We start from the raw sequence: 12511 nt of genomic DNA on the forward strand, positions 1-12511 counted from the left end.
TTTCTTTTATGGCACAGACTACTAAAATGTTCCCTCAGGGGGTTGTCTGGCACCACTAAGCATCATTGTTGAGTCTCCGCAGTTATTCACCATTAGGTTACAAACTTCTACTCAAACCGACACCGTTCCTTTTTCGGAATCTTGAATGAGAATATTTCTATTTGGATCTAGGGGTGAATTTATGTCACTATATTATTTAAAAAAAAAAAAAAAACATTTAACCGCATATGCCAATCAATGCCTTTCATAATTGATTACAAAAACGATCACCCTTTCCCCTATTATTATTATTAATTATTATTATTATTCTCTGGACTCTCAAGTTGCAATAATGTCCCTGTCCGTGTGCATGAACTTACAAAACCTACACAGACAAGAGGAGTGAAGGGTCCTTAATAATGACCAAGGTAAATACAGAGTCGATGGCTGCGTCATTTTCACTGAGGGCCTCGTTGCGTCAATGTTCAACAGTGTGACCCTTTTGCAAACACAGGCTCTTGAGATAATGGACACACACACACACGCACACACACAATGCTCTGACATGCTCCCTCTTACTCTTTCTGGTCGTGCTAGATAACGCTGACACGATTAACAGATGGAATGATTAGTGGACTAGCAGAATCTCACTCAGTTAATGTTTCGTTTAAATACTCTCCTTGTTTGCTGAGCTCTAAGTTTGCGTACAATTCCAGGAGGCCGTAAATCCTTTTGCTGGTGTCAGATCAAGCACAAATAAAAGCAAAAATAAATCTCAAGTAGCCTTGTGTTACATAATAGTCGGGTGTTGTTTATTGACATGTAATCAAGAAATTAATTTATTGATGGAATCTGTGTGGTGCCTCAAACTAGTATGTAACATGGCAGTACATAACGTCCAACTCAGTAGTATGTCTCTTGCTCCACCCAACCTGGAAATCAAAGGAGACACAATTAGCCTCTTTGCCAGAGAGCCGTTCGGAGAGTATTCTCCATGGATGCACGATAATTATCGACCAGGTAATTATGGGGCTGAGATTAGGAATTATGACGTCATATCAATAAATCTGATCACATTATAGCAAAAGCAGATTAATAAAAAAAAACTCGATAAGTTATTTCCTTCATGTGTGCATAAACTACAGCTACCTCATAATAAAAAATAAATAAGTACGTTATCGATTTTCATATGGGTCTTGAAAAACAATTCAACAGATTGAAAAAAAATATATTGTGAACTCCTTGTTTCTAAAAAAAAAAAAAAAAAAAATAGACTGTTTATATCAGCATCATCTTATTGTGAATGTGGCAGCCATTACTGTTACAGTCCAGAAAAGATTAGCGGATGTTGCGTGAATCCCTGAGTTAATGACATCATCCTCGAGTTGAAAAAAAAACAAAAAAACAATCTAATTTTGTTGAGCCTCTTACATAGCAAACGTTTTAACCTGTATGAATGTTAAGCTGTGCCAGAAATGCTTTGGGTGCAATTGTGACAGTCACATTGTTCAACATGGATGGGCAGCACTCACCCATGTGTGTTGCAAGGCTCAGATGGAGCACTCACACAAACACACACACTCAAATTGTGTATCGAAACACAGCTGCATCCTCCTAAGCCCGCACACAGGTTGTGCCCGCATACAGGTTCTACGAGTTTTGCTCAGGCGGTGGGTAGATTCAAGCATCAACAATGGCTGAGTTGAGAGTTCAAATCCCACAAGGACCCCACCATCTGCCGCGGCTCGCTGACCCGCATTGAGGCATTGAATGATATAAATGCATGCGCATATTGGGTCAGCCTCGTTCTGAATGCCGATGTCAGACCAGTAGGAAAAATAGCTCCTCACTCTTTCAGCCCATTCTAAAAACGACCCTTCGTCTCGCTACCAAGAGAGGATGACAAACTATAACCTCGCTTCTTTGCTAAATGTGTGGATGCTATTAAAGCGCGTGCAGATAGAAGGGGATAAATAGTCTTACCGCCTGGGTTGCGTCTGAGAATGTATCTTCTTGCCTCATCGTAGAGGAAGATAAGCAGTGAATAGGGGAAGGCGCAGAACCACCAAGTTGGCCTGAGGTCATGGAAGAAGAAGTTAGTTTGGATGGATGGATGGATGGATGGATGGATGGATGGATGGATGGATGGATGGATGGATGGATGGATGGATGGATGGATGGATGGATGGATGGATGGATGGATGGATGGATGGATGGATGGATGGATGGATGGATGGATGGATGGATGGATGGATGGATGGATGGATGGATGGATGGATGGATGGATGGATATTCACTCACTTAAGTGGGTACATTCTTAGCGCAACGTCCATGCCAGGGCAGTATGACAGGAAAGCAGCCAGGGCTGTCTCTTCAAACAGTCCGAAGATAAGGATGCGGTTCCTAAGATCAAAAACAATCAAGAGTTATTTCCCATGTTAGTTTGTCTATGTCTAATTTTGTGCTGTTGATGCTACAGGTTGTTTTGTTCCAGATAAAATATCTCGGTTCCATCACACCACCATGAACGTACTTCATGCCTTGCTGCAGGATGGAGTTCCTCCTTGTCTTGCAGATGATCAAATCGGCCCACTGCACAATGACGATACTTGCGAAAAAGGAGGTGTGGCAGGTGAACTCGACAATCTTCCTACGCTCATATGTCTGGATAAAAAAATCAAATAAAAAAAATCTTTAGCCTCTTTCCGACCACATTTGTCATCTTAGGCTCCGCCTTCTATGAGAACCACTGACCCATTGCTGCCCGTAGCTGTCTTCCAGGTCATTTACATATTTGTCATCCCAAAGAACTCGAATACCCAGTAAGTCCATAGGCAGGAAGCCGTTTTCGGCTAAGATCACAAAGTATGTGAAGAAGCCCGCTGTGGCTTGCATCATACCTAATGGAGGATCAAGAGGACTCAACTTTAGAACTGCGATAAAAACCACTGCAGGTGAGCTTCCTGTTTGGGACGGGCGGCAAGCTGGGGATTCTTAATAAATGTACCGATTTGTCCGTAGGCAATGCTGATGAGCCTCTCGTTCACCAGTTTGTCTGTTTTGGGGTTTCTGGGCTGCCTCTTCATGATATCGCTCTCGGCTGCTTCGTAAGCCAGTGAGATAGCCGGAACCTGTCGGTTTGGAAACAATGTTACTTATCTGGGCACAGACACCACGGAATTGTGACCAAAGCTGTCCGAAAGATATTCGACACCCACCATGTCAGTTCCCAGGTCGATACAGAGGATGGTGACGGTTCCCAGAGGCAGAGGGATATTGGCAATGATAAAGAGGAGGAAAGGCGAAATCTCAGGGATGTTGCTGGTTAGTGTGTAGGCGATGGACTTCTTCAAATTGTCAAAGATCAGGCGGCCTGACCAAAGGAATACAAGCACAAATATTACTCGATAAGATTCAATTTAATGTAGGTTGTCTTAAAAATGCCACAGTACCTTCTTCAACTCCAGTAACAATAGAAGCAAAGTTATCATCCAGCAGGATCATGTCAGCCGCCTGCTTGGAGACGTCCGAGCCGGCAATTCCCATGGCGACGCCGATGTCGGCTTTCTTCAGAGCCGGAGAGTCGTTGACGCCGTCACCGGTCACGGCAACGATGGCTCCCTGTATCGACGAGCGAACGGCAGGAGCTGTCAGCACCTTAGCGAGAAATGTTACGCGTACGACTGAATGTCTGACCTGTCGTTGGCAACCCTCCACAATGATTAGCTTCTGTTGCGGGGAGGTTCTGGCAAAGACAATCTCGGTGTGGTGCTTGAGGATGTCATCCAGCTGCTCTGAGGTCATATCCTTCAGCTCACCACCGTGGACAACACAGGCCTTAGCATCCCTGAAAAGGAAGTCAAAGTAGTTTTAGTTGACATCCTCGTTTGGTTCAGTTAACCACAATACTCATGTTTCCATTTTATAGGTTTGGACCATAATGTATGTGAATTTTCCAGTCCATTTTCACCGGCTGACAAGAGAATTGTCACTTCTGTATCGTCAATGGGAAACGAGTGGACGCAGAAGAAAACAAAAAAAATGGAGGTTGACGCTGAAGCACAAAGAATGAGAGACAGATCTTCCATTTGAGGACCATTAAGTAAAGAGAAGAATAAAAACTAGACCTTTACAAAAATTTGGGACAATATGGGGAAGAAAAAACTGAACGGGGAAAAAAAACTTGAAAGCAACCCCAAAGACGCTGAATCACTTTGTACTCTTGAGTGGCAGTTGCGGTGTTTTATCTCACTGACATAAGCCTCTTTCGCACAAACCCTCTAAGACCAAGGTTTCAGATCTTTTCAGCGGCTGTCCCGCATCTCAGATAGCTAAACAAAATGGCCGTTGAAGTCGGCCCAGCATTTCGCCAGCTTGTGAGATCGTATCAGATTCGCAACAGAGGTGTCCTTCTTTGGAACATTCTCTGAAAGGGACAGAGTGACTAAAAGCCAGCTCACCTCAGATGAGCCAACTTACTGGAAAAGCAGGCGACAAATCTTTACGATAAAATATTTTGTTCGTACCCAGGGGGGCGAAGTTAAGAATTTGAGAGACACAAGCGGAATGATAAATATGTTTGTGAACGTGAAGATTTATTTCTCTGCAATGACTCAGGGGTAGAAGCATTTATGCTGAGTGCAGTGCAGACAGTGATTTAAAGATCAGCTTAAGCAAGATGATGTATTTGAATGCCGTGAGGATTTCCAAATGCCAACGGTCACAAGGTCTGAGGTGGGTACAAACCTGGGGTTGACCTCGGTTATTGGAACGTTCAAGCGAGCCGCAATGTCTTCAACTGTCTCATTGCCTTCAGAGATGATGCCCACACCCTTGGCGATGGCCTTGGCTGTGATTGGATGATCGCCTGTTACCATGATAACCTATGGGAGGAGAGAAAGGTATGGTCATTGATAGAATGAAAGACAATTGGTTGGTAAGTTTTACCTTGATACCGGCGCTTCTGCATTTTCCAACAGCATCTGGCACGGCGGCACGAGGAGGATCGATCATGGACATGAGGCCGATGAAGCACAACTTCTCAGTAGGAAAGTTGACCTCCTCGGTGTCAAAGGCAAAGCCTTCTGGGAACTGGTCATCGGGCAAATTGAAATGGCAGAAACCTAAAAAAACATTGATGGGGATTTTTAATTGAACGTACGGGAGATGTTTTTGGACTGATGTAGAACATTCAAGAACTACTTATCCGGAGTCCATTCCTGACTTTAGGATTTTGATCTACCAAGGACTTACCGAGCACTCTCTCCCCAAGTCCTCCTAGCTCAACGTAGGCATTCTGGAAAGCGTCTTTCATTTCCTCATCCAGTGTCTGCTCTTTGCCGTGCATCATGATGGTGGAGCAGCGATCCAAAATTCTCTCTGGGGCACCCTTCATGACTAGCAGATGTTTGCTCTCTCCAGGGGTTGAGTTCTTATGGATGGAGAGCTGTAAATCGAGTCAGGTAAACACTCATTTAAAACTCGAGTGAGAAGTTCACCAAGACACAAGAAATGGCTTCATAAAGATATAAAGACTCCATCCACTAGAGGGCGTAGGTGAGTAGGTCATGGGCACTTTTTTTTGCTGTTTACCTGGTACTTGTTGGTGGAGTTGAAGGGGATTTCGGCAACCTTTTGGTATTTCTCTCGCATGCTTTTGACCGATCCACAGCACAACTCAATGCATTTGAGAAGAGCAGCCTCCGAGGCATCTCCAGCCACGTCCCTCTGTCAATCGAAAGTAGTCAGATCAGTGAACACGTTACAAGCACCATGGGGTTCTTCTGCACAGTTTGGTGGCGCTCATTAAAGAATTGATCTGCATATCTGCCAAGTAGCAAAAGTTATTTATGAAAACATTTCAAGCTTTTATGAAAATTTGTTGCGCAGTTGATTTGTGGTGGGGGTTTTATTTGCTAGCTCATACTGCGGAGAAACTCACAGAGTCTTTCTAATTTCATCAAAACCTTCAAATGAATGGGTTGGTGACATGTCTTCTCAACCAATTAATTAAGCATGACATAATAAGAAAGCATATTTTTTTTTGTCTCGTATCAGTGGTCAACTATTCAGTTTTTGTTGTAGCAGTCACCTAAACCAAAACGTTCAGGATCTGACAAATCGATGAAAGCAAAACAAGTTAATACCTTGAGGATGGGAATGTTGCTCTGCTCTGCCAGGAAGACAGCACGGTTACAGAGTCCGGCGATTCTGGCCAGGGCACCCCAGGACTCAGAGCTCCTGTCAAAAGATGTCCCGCTCTGGTTCTCAGTCGTGTCCGCCTCATGGATCTGGTTGTCGAACCACATGTGGGCAACCGTCATCCTGTTTTGGGTCAAGGTGCCAGTCTTGTCTGAGCAGATGGTGGAGGTGGAGCCCAGAGTCTCGACGGCTTCCAGATTCTTCACCAAGCAGTTCTTCTTGGCCATACGCTTGGCAGTCAAAGTCAGACATACCTGGAAACGAGAAGCCGATTAGATGCTGAGAGCCCACTGAGGTCAGGCAAAGACTTGGGACTCACAGTGACGGTAGCCAGGAGACCCTCCGGCACGTTGGCCACGATGATGCCAATGAGGAAGATGACGGCTTCCAGCCACCCGTACCCGAGAATGAGGGATAGGATGAAAAAGGACACACCCAGGAAAACAGCCACGCCAGTGATGATGTGGATGAAGTGCTCGATCTCAACGGCAATGGGAGTTTTGCCGCCTTCCAGACTTGACGCCAAGGTGGCAATGCGACCCATGACGGTGCGGTCTCCGGTGTTGATGACGATTCCTCTGGCCGTGCCTGGACAAAGATTTTCAAAAGTCATTCAACATTCTCAAAACGAATAACTTATTTATCAGAAGCGAGACCTTCAATGCAGTTGGTAGAGAAGAAAGCAATATTCCTGGTCTCCAGTGGGTTGTCATTAGAGAAGTCTGGGGTACGGGTCTGTGGCTCGGATTCACCAGTCAAAGAGGAGTTGTCCACCTGGATGGGCGAAACAAACCAAATTACGTTGGCTGCTTCCAAGTAGCATGCCAGACAAATGTCTGTTTCCAGAGATGAATAATAACCTTGCAACCATGGGCAGAGATGATTCGCAGATCCGCCGGAATCCTGTCTCCACCTTTAACCTCCACCAAGTCTCCCGCCACCACCTCCTCTGCGTTTATGTTGTTCTTCTCTCCGTCACGGATAACCAAGGCTTGCTACAAACCAGTTGATATTTAGAGGCACGTCACTTTGTGATTAATCTGATGTGGATTATCTAAAACTCACCTGTGGGACCAGATTTTTGAAAGACTCCATGATCTTGGAGCTCTTGGCCTCTTGGTAGTAGGAGAAGCAACCGGTGATGATGACGACGGCAGAAAGCACAACACCCAGGTACAACTATAAGAACAAGAATGGTTTCAACAGTGTCCCAAAAAAAAAAACATGGCTGCCACACTCACAAAGACTGATTTACGTTATCATTGGCGGGTTCATCTTCGGACGCTGCCTGGATGCCGTAAGCGAGGAAGCAGAGGATGGCTCCAATCCAGAGAAGCATTGAGAAACCTCCAAAAAGCTGGCAAGGAGATATTCACAATGAACACAGCGGCCAAATGGTGAACGCTGAATTCATGTGAATTTATTTTACCTGTCGACAGAACTTCACCCACTCGGGGGTAGTGGGTGGCGGCGTCAGAGCGTTCGGACCATCGCGGAGAAGAATCTCCTTTGCTCTGGCGGAGGACAGACCCTAAATACAATCGTAAAAAAAAAAAGAATACAATATATGCAAGCTGGGGAGATAGAAAATTCATGCTCAGTTGATTTAAAAAAATAATAATGCGTCAAGTAAGATAGAAGGTGCTGTGTCCAAAATTACATGTGTGAAAGTGGCAAGGAGAGAGAGGTTGTGTTATTCCAGAGCAGAATGTACTCAGACTCTCAGTCAAGGTCATGTTTTTGTAGTAAAGAAAAAAAAAAAAGTGGGAGTTGACAAAGTCAATGAGAATGAAGACTTTGTTTAGGGGAAAACTGAGACAGATCAAGTTTCAGTAGGTAATCAACATGAGTTCAGTGTCTGCTCTATGTGAGGTTGTATTGTGCCTTGTCATCAGATCCTATTCAATCACTCCCAGGTCATCCTGAAGCTAAACTGAAATTTGTTTGACAAAATTCATCAAGAAATTCCTCAATTGAAAGCAGACATGGACATGAAGATGTAAATTACTCTTCACTACACGGATACATGATGATCAAGTCTAATTATTTGTTAATCAATTTTTCACCGCTATATTAATTTAATTTAATTTAATTTAATTTAATTTAATTTAATTTTATTTTATTTTATTACAACTATTCATGACACGCTTGAAACTTACCCTGGCCAGGTCGGTTCCGTACTTCCTATGAAGCTCATCCAAGGTGAGCTTATGATCATCCTAGAGAAGAAGAGGCACAATGAAATTTTCAGTGAGAAAGAAGAGAAAATTCAACCGTCATGTCTCCAACAGGGATCTCAAAGACGAAAATGAGGATTATGGATCTACAGAATACAATACAATTTGAAGATGAATCCATCAATAACAGTGTCTGCTGCGGATTGAAAAGTCTAACGCGTGGGCGAAGCTGCAAGAAGCCAGAAATGGTCAGCTGAAGAATATCAGCTGCTCTGCAAGATTGCTTGTGTACATTTAACAAAAGCCACGTGGTTTATGGACTGTTTCACAAGTTGATTTCGTAAAAGTGATGTAACCAAGTGCGATACGATTGAACAAGCTCATGCATGCATGCATGCGCCTACACAGAATTTGTTTCAACGCCCACCGGGAAAAACCAAAATAAAATTTACATAATGAGCTACCGGTTCTGTATCTGACTCTGACTTCCAAATTCGACAGGCATTCAAATATCTTCAAGCAGGACTAAAAAGTCCAACTCAGTCTGGCCTCCGTTTCAGACATTGAAAGACATAATCATTAACAGCTTCATCATTGTTTCACTACTGCTGCCATTGTTTCTTGACTTCCACAAAGATCTTGAGGATCGGACGTGACGCCACGCTGTTGATACAGTCGTTATGGTTCCGCTATGTCCTTCGAGGACTTTGAGACACACCGAAGCTCATAATCATTAATATTTCACCCAAAGAGCCAATTTATGACCTTTTATGTTACCGACGGAGCAATTTGTAACCTTTTGTTGCTCTTTCAATAACGATCGGCGGTAACAATGGAACAATGCATACGGAAGTTGAACTTAACAAGCACTCATCAGCGTGACCTTGTCAAAGTCAGACAAGACAATTGAACAAACATGAATTAAAGAAATAGTTTTAACACTTTGTTATCTGATTGGGAGATGGACTGTTAAAAGTTTACATTCATTCGATCGTTTTGACAAACGACCACATCTTGACCTGACCTAGTTGAAGGACATTGTCGTATCTGAAGGTCACAATGTCCTTCATTGTTCCAAACACAGATAGAAGATTTGCAAAGCTCCTCCTACCTAGCAAATAGTCCACTAAGGCTGCTGAATGGCGAACGCAACTTCTCTCTCATTTTCTTCTTGAGAAAATTTGAAAGCATATTCATACTGAGGGGGGGAAACAAAAGGCTAAAATGTCCATTTTGTGCAACAACACTTCAAGTTTGCACTTCTGTGGCAAAAAAAGCGCCCATAATGGTTATTCCTGCTTCCCTCTGAGAAGGTTTAATAACTCACAGCGCGAAATGACTAACACATGACGGCGCCTGTGTCCGTTAGCAAAAGCAGCTCTTGTGAAATTGAGGGCACACAGCCTCCTTTCATGTGACGCGAGGTCAAAACCGAGTGTTTGTCCGGGCCGCGGCGCTTACTAACCAATGGCAGCCGACGGCGGCGTGACAGAGCCTAAGTCGGGTCATGCGTCCAAGGCGGTCTTGCTTTGCGGGTTCACAAACATTTTTCCGGCTATTTACGCGGAGAACTCACCAGATCCACTTCTTTCTTTAGGTCATCCATATCCTTTTTTTCTTTCGCCTTCTTGTCTTTCTTGCTTTTGCCATCAGACGTGGCGGCCAGTTTGTATTCATCTTTCCCTCGCTGGATTAAAAAGATAAGAAGGACAAAATGAGTCTTTCTATAAGTGAGGTGAAAAAAGTCTGCCTGTTTGTTACTCAAACAAACTCAAACAAACATGTGCTAATTATTTCTTAAATGTCAGTCAGTCAGCAAGTACTGTGGAAAGACTCGCATGACTGTAAGGAAAATTTAGCCTGAACTTCATCTCAAAGTGAACCACAAGACTTCAACAAAACTAGGCCAGAGCATGTGAGCAACAAGTTCCAATACTTACTCCCAACCCCATGCTTGCAGTGTCAGCCCGAGAGCAGCCAATCCAATTGTCTTTAACTTTAACTTGCCTACTCCGCCTCTCTCTCTCTCTCTTGCTCTCTCTCTCTCACACACACACACTCTCCCTCTTCTCTCTCTCCCCCTCTCTGCAAGCCTGACGTATTCCTCCCTTGCCCAAGCAGAGAAGATAGGCGGCTTCAAATTAGCATACCTTTATACCTACCTGGCAAAAGGGGGGTCGGAGGAGGAGTTTGAACCAAGGGGGAGACTGAAGGGGGTTGGTTGCGTGGGGGTTGGGGGGTGGCTGAAACCGAACAGGTGAGTAGTAACGGTGGCCTTTAAAGCGGGTGGGTGGGGACTTAACGGCAAAGTACGGAAGAGAATCTTGCCCTTCATTTGCTCCTTACTCTTTGGCCCAATTTAGGCCTCCTTTAACTCAAGGTTAGTCAGAGGTAAAAGTCCAGTGAGCTTAAGTGTTTGAATGACAAAGGCTAAAAGAGGCTAAAGGGGAGAAGGTCACTTTCCCTGTCGGGGGTCAGAGGTCGAAACTGAGTTTTGCTACTAAGCTGAGATAAGATGCAAAGCTTATGTGGTTAATGTGGTGATATACCTGAACCTGACATGGCAGGAAAGGTTTGATGTCTATTTCAAAATAATAAAATAAAAAGTAGATTTAACTAGTACTCTGGAGCGATACATTGATTTTGTATTAAAGTTGAGTTGCTGCAAAAGCAGGAAACCTGTACAGGAAGTAGTGGTTTGTTTGCTTAGCAGGAAGCCGTAAAGCTGAGAAGAGCGTGCTTTAATGACAGACTGAGAAACGCTGTGTCCCAGAAACGTCCTTGAAAGTGTTTCCACATACAAAGGCTGGATAGTTAATGAATATTATAACATTCCAACATGGTGGATATGCAAGGTTCCCTGATTTTAGCGCCCACGTAGAATCAATCTTTCCAACTAGTTCTACAACAGTGGAAAAAATGAGGAATTGGCAACAGTTGCTAAAAGTGACCCCTGATCGAGCCCAATATGAAACTAAGAAGCTTCTGTTACTGTTCAGTGAAGCCGGCAAGGAGGAAAGGTTGTCCTTGTTGGTTGCCGGCGGAGGGAGGGAAGGAGGCAGGGGGAAGGGCTAGAAGTGTATTTAGTAAACGTCAAACTGTTTACGGTCACACACTTGTGGAGGGATGGGGGAGGGGTCAAGGGGGGGGGGGGGGGGGGGGGTGCTGCAAAACCTGTTTAAGGCTGCAGGGCGGGTTGTCTCTTTTAAAATCTTATGACACAGAGCCAACAAAAATGACGAAGCCGGGCCAGCGCAGATAAAAAGGGCCAAAAGGAGCCAGAGTTCTGAATTATAATGCCAGCAGCTCTGTGCAGAACAATAAGACCCCCGTGCAGGAAAAGGTTTGTGAAAACTGGAGCACCAAGTCGCACATGTGGAGCTCGTATCCTCTTTTTGACAAAAGCGAACGCCCTCTTTCAAAACACGTAGGAGCCGTGACGCTTTCCAGGCTTTTTATTTTTACTCATTGAGGAATTTGCAGACCAAAGCCCCAAACCACATTTGTCGCAGCGGATGGCGTGAGGACCGGTTGTGGGTTATGTTTAACCCTAAACAAAGCCTTGTAAGCTAACAATGTGCCCTCTACGTAGAGCTAGCATGTAAGCTAACAATGTGCCCTTCGCGAGATCACAGCTGTGATTAAATGTTCAGTTTACAAAAAAAAAAAATCATCCACGAGCTGAAATACTGCCATGTTCTGGACTTTGTACCACGAGAGGCGTATAGACCTTTAAAATGTTTAATAATCAAACCAAAGTTACGTTTTACAACTTTGTGATAGTGGCTAGCCACTGATTGACTCTAAGCGTGATCAACGGCAGATTAGGCCCGCTGAACCTCGAGTGTGTGTCACAATTGAATGACAATGAAAGATTTCTGTTCAGTGTCCTACTTTTGAATTTTCATAGGTTAAAGAAACGTTCACATGACATTCTTCGTCCTCTGGGGAAAACATCTCAAGGACTCCTATTTCTCATCAGGATGTTTTTTTTTCTCCAAGAATGTATAAAGCTTACGAACAATCGCCACCGTTGTTTTGAAGGCAAGAAGAGCTTCCATTGTGTTAGTATTACTTGAATATCTGGCGGGGGGAGGGGGGTATTAAGAGCTGGGTGTTTCTCAGCCTCTTGTGTTAAGATGGCGAGTGAATGT

The 12511-nt window shown here is 44.1% G+C and overlaps 1 protein-coding gene across 1 annotated transcript; it reads right to left on the reverse strand.

Moving 5' to 3' along the window:
• Nucleotides 1–764: 764 nt before the first annotated feature.
• On the reverse strand, nt 765–10489 carry LOC125988257 (sodium/potassium-transporting ATPase subunit alpha-1). The gene is made up of 23 exons (XM_049753205.2): nt 10298–10489; nt 9934–10044; nt 8340–8399; nt 7610–7711; nt 7436–7537; nt 7246–7359; nt 7041–7175; nt 6837–6954; nt 6500–6768; nt 6126–6434; nt 5572–5706; nt 5233–5425; nt 4927–5102; nt 4726–4862; nt 3676–3826; nt 3432–3600; nt 3198–3352; nt 2987–3110; nt 2734–2879; nt 2513–2643; nt 2281–2382; nt 1963–2054; nt 765–911 (listed from the first exon to the last, which is right to left on the reverse strand). The coding sequence occupies exons 1-23, from the start codon at nt 10307–10309 to the stop codon at nt 883–885; spliced, it is 3072 nt and encodes a 1023-aa protein (XP_049609162.1). The 5' UTR covers nt 10310–10489; the 3' UTR covers nt 765–882.
• Between the last annotated feature and the right edge of the window lie 2022 nt (nt 10490–12511).

The sequence above is a fragment of the Syngnathus scovelli genome, chromosome 2 (genome assembly GCF_024217435.2).
Source record: "Syngnathus scovelli strain Florida chromosome 2, RoL_Ssco_1.2, whole genome shotgun sequence".
Taxonomy (NCBI): Eukaryota; Metazoa; Chordata; class Actinopteri; order Syngnathiformes; family Syngnathidae; genus Syngnathus; species Syngnathus scovelli.

Excerpts from the sequence above, each read along its gene's own strand:
- LOC125988257 (XM_049753205.2), bottom strand. Across the intron at positions 7,538-7,609 it reads GGGTGAAGTTCTGTCGACAG|CTTTTTGGAGGTTTCTCAAT; the intron begins GTAAAATAAATT and ends TCTCCTTGCCAG. Across the intron at positions 5,426-5,571 it reads ACTCCACCAACAAGTACCAG|CTCTCCATCCATAAGAACTC; the intron begins GTAAACAGCAAA and ends CTCGATTTACAG.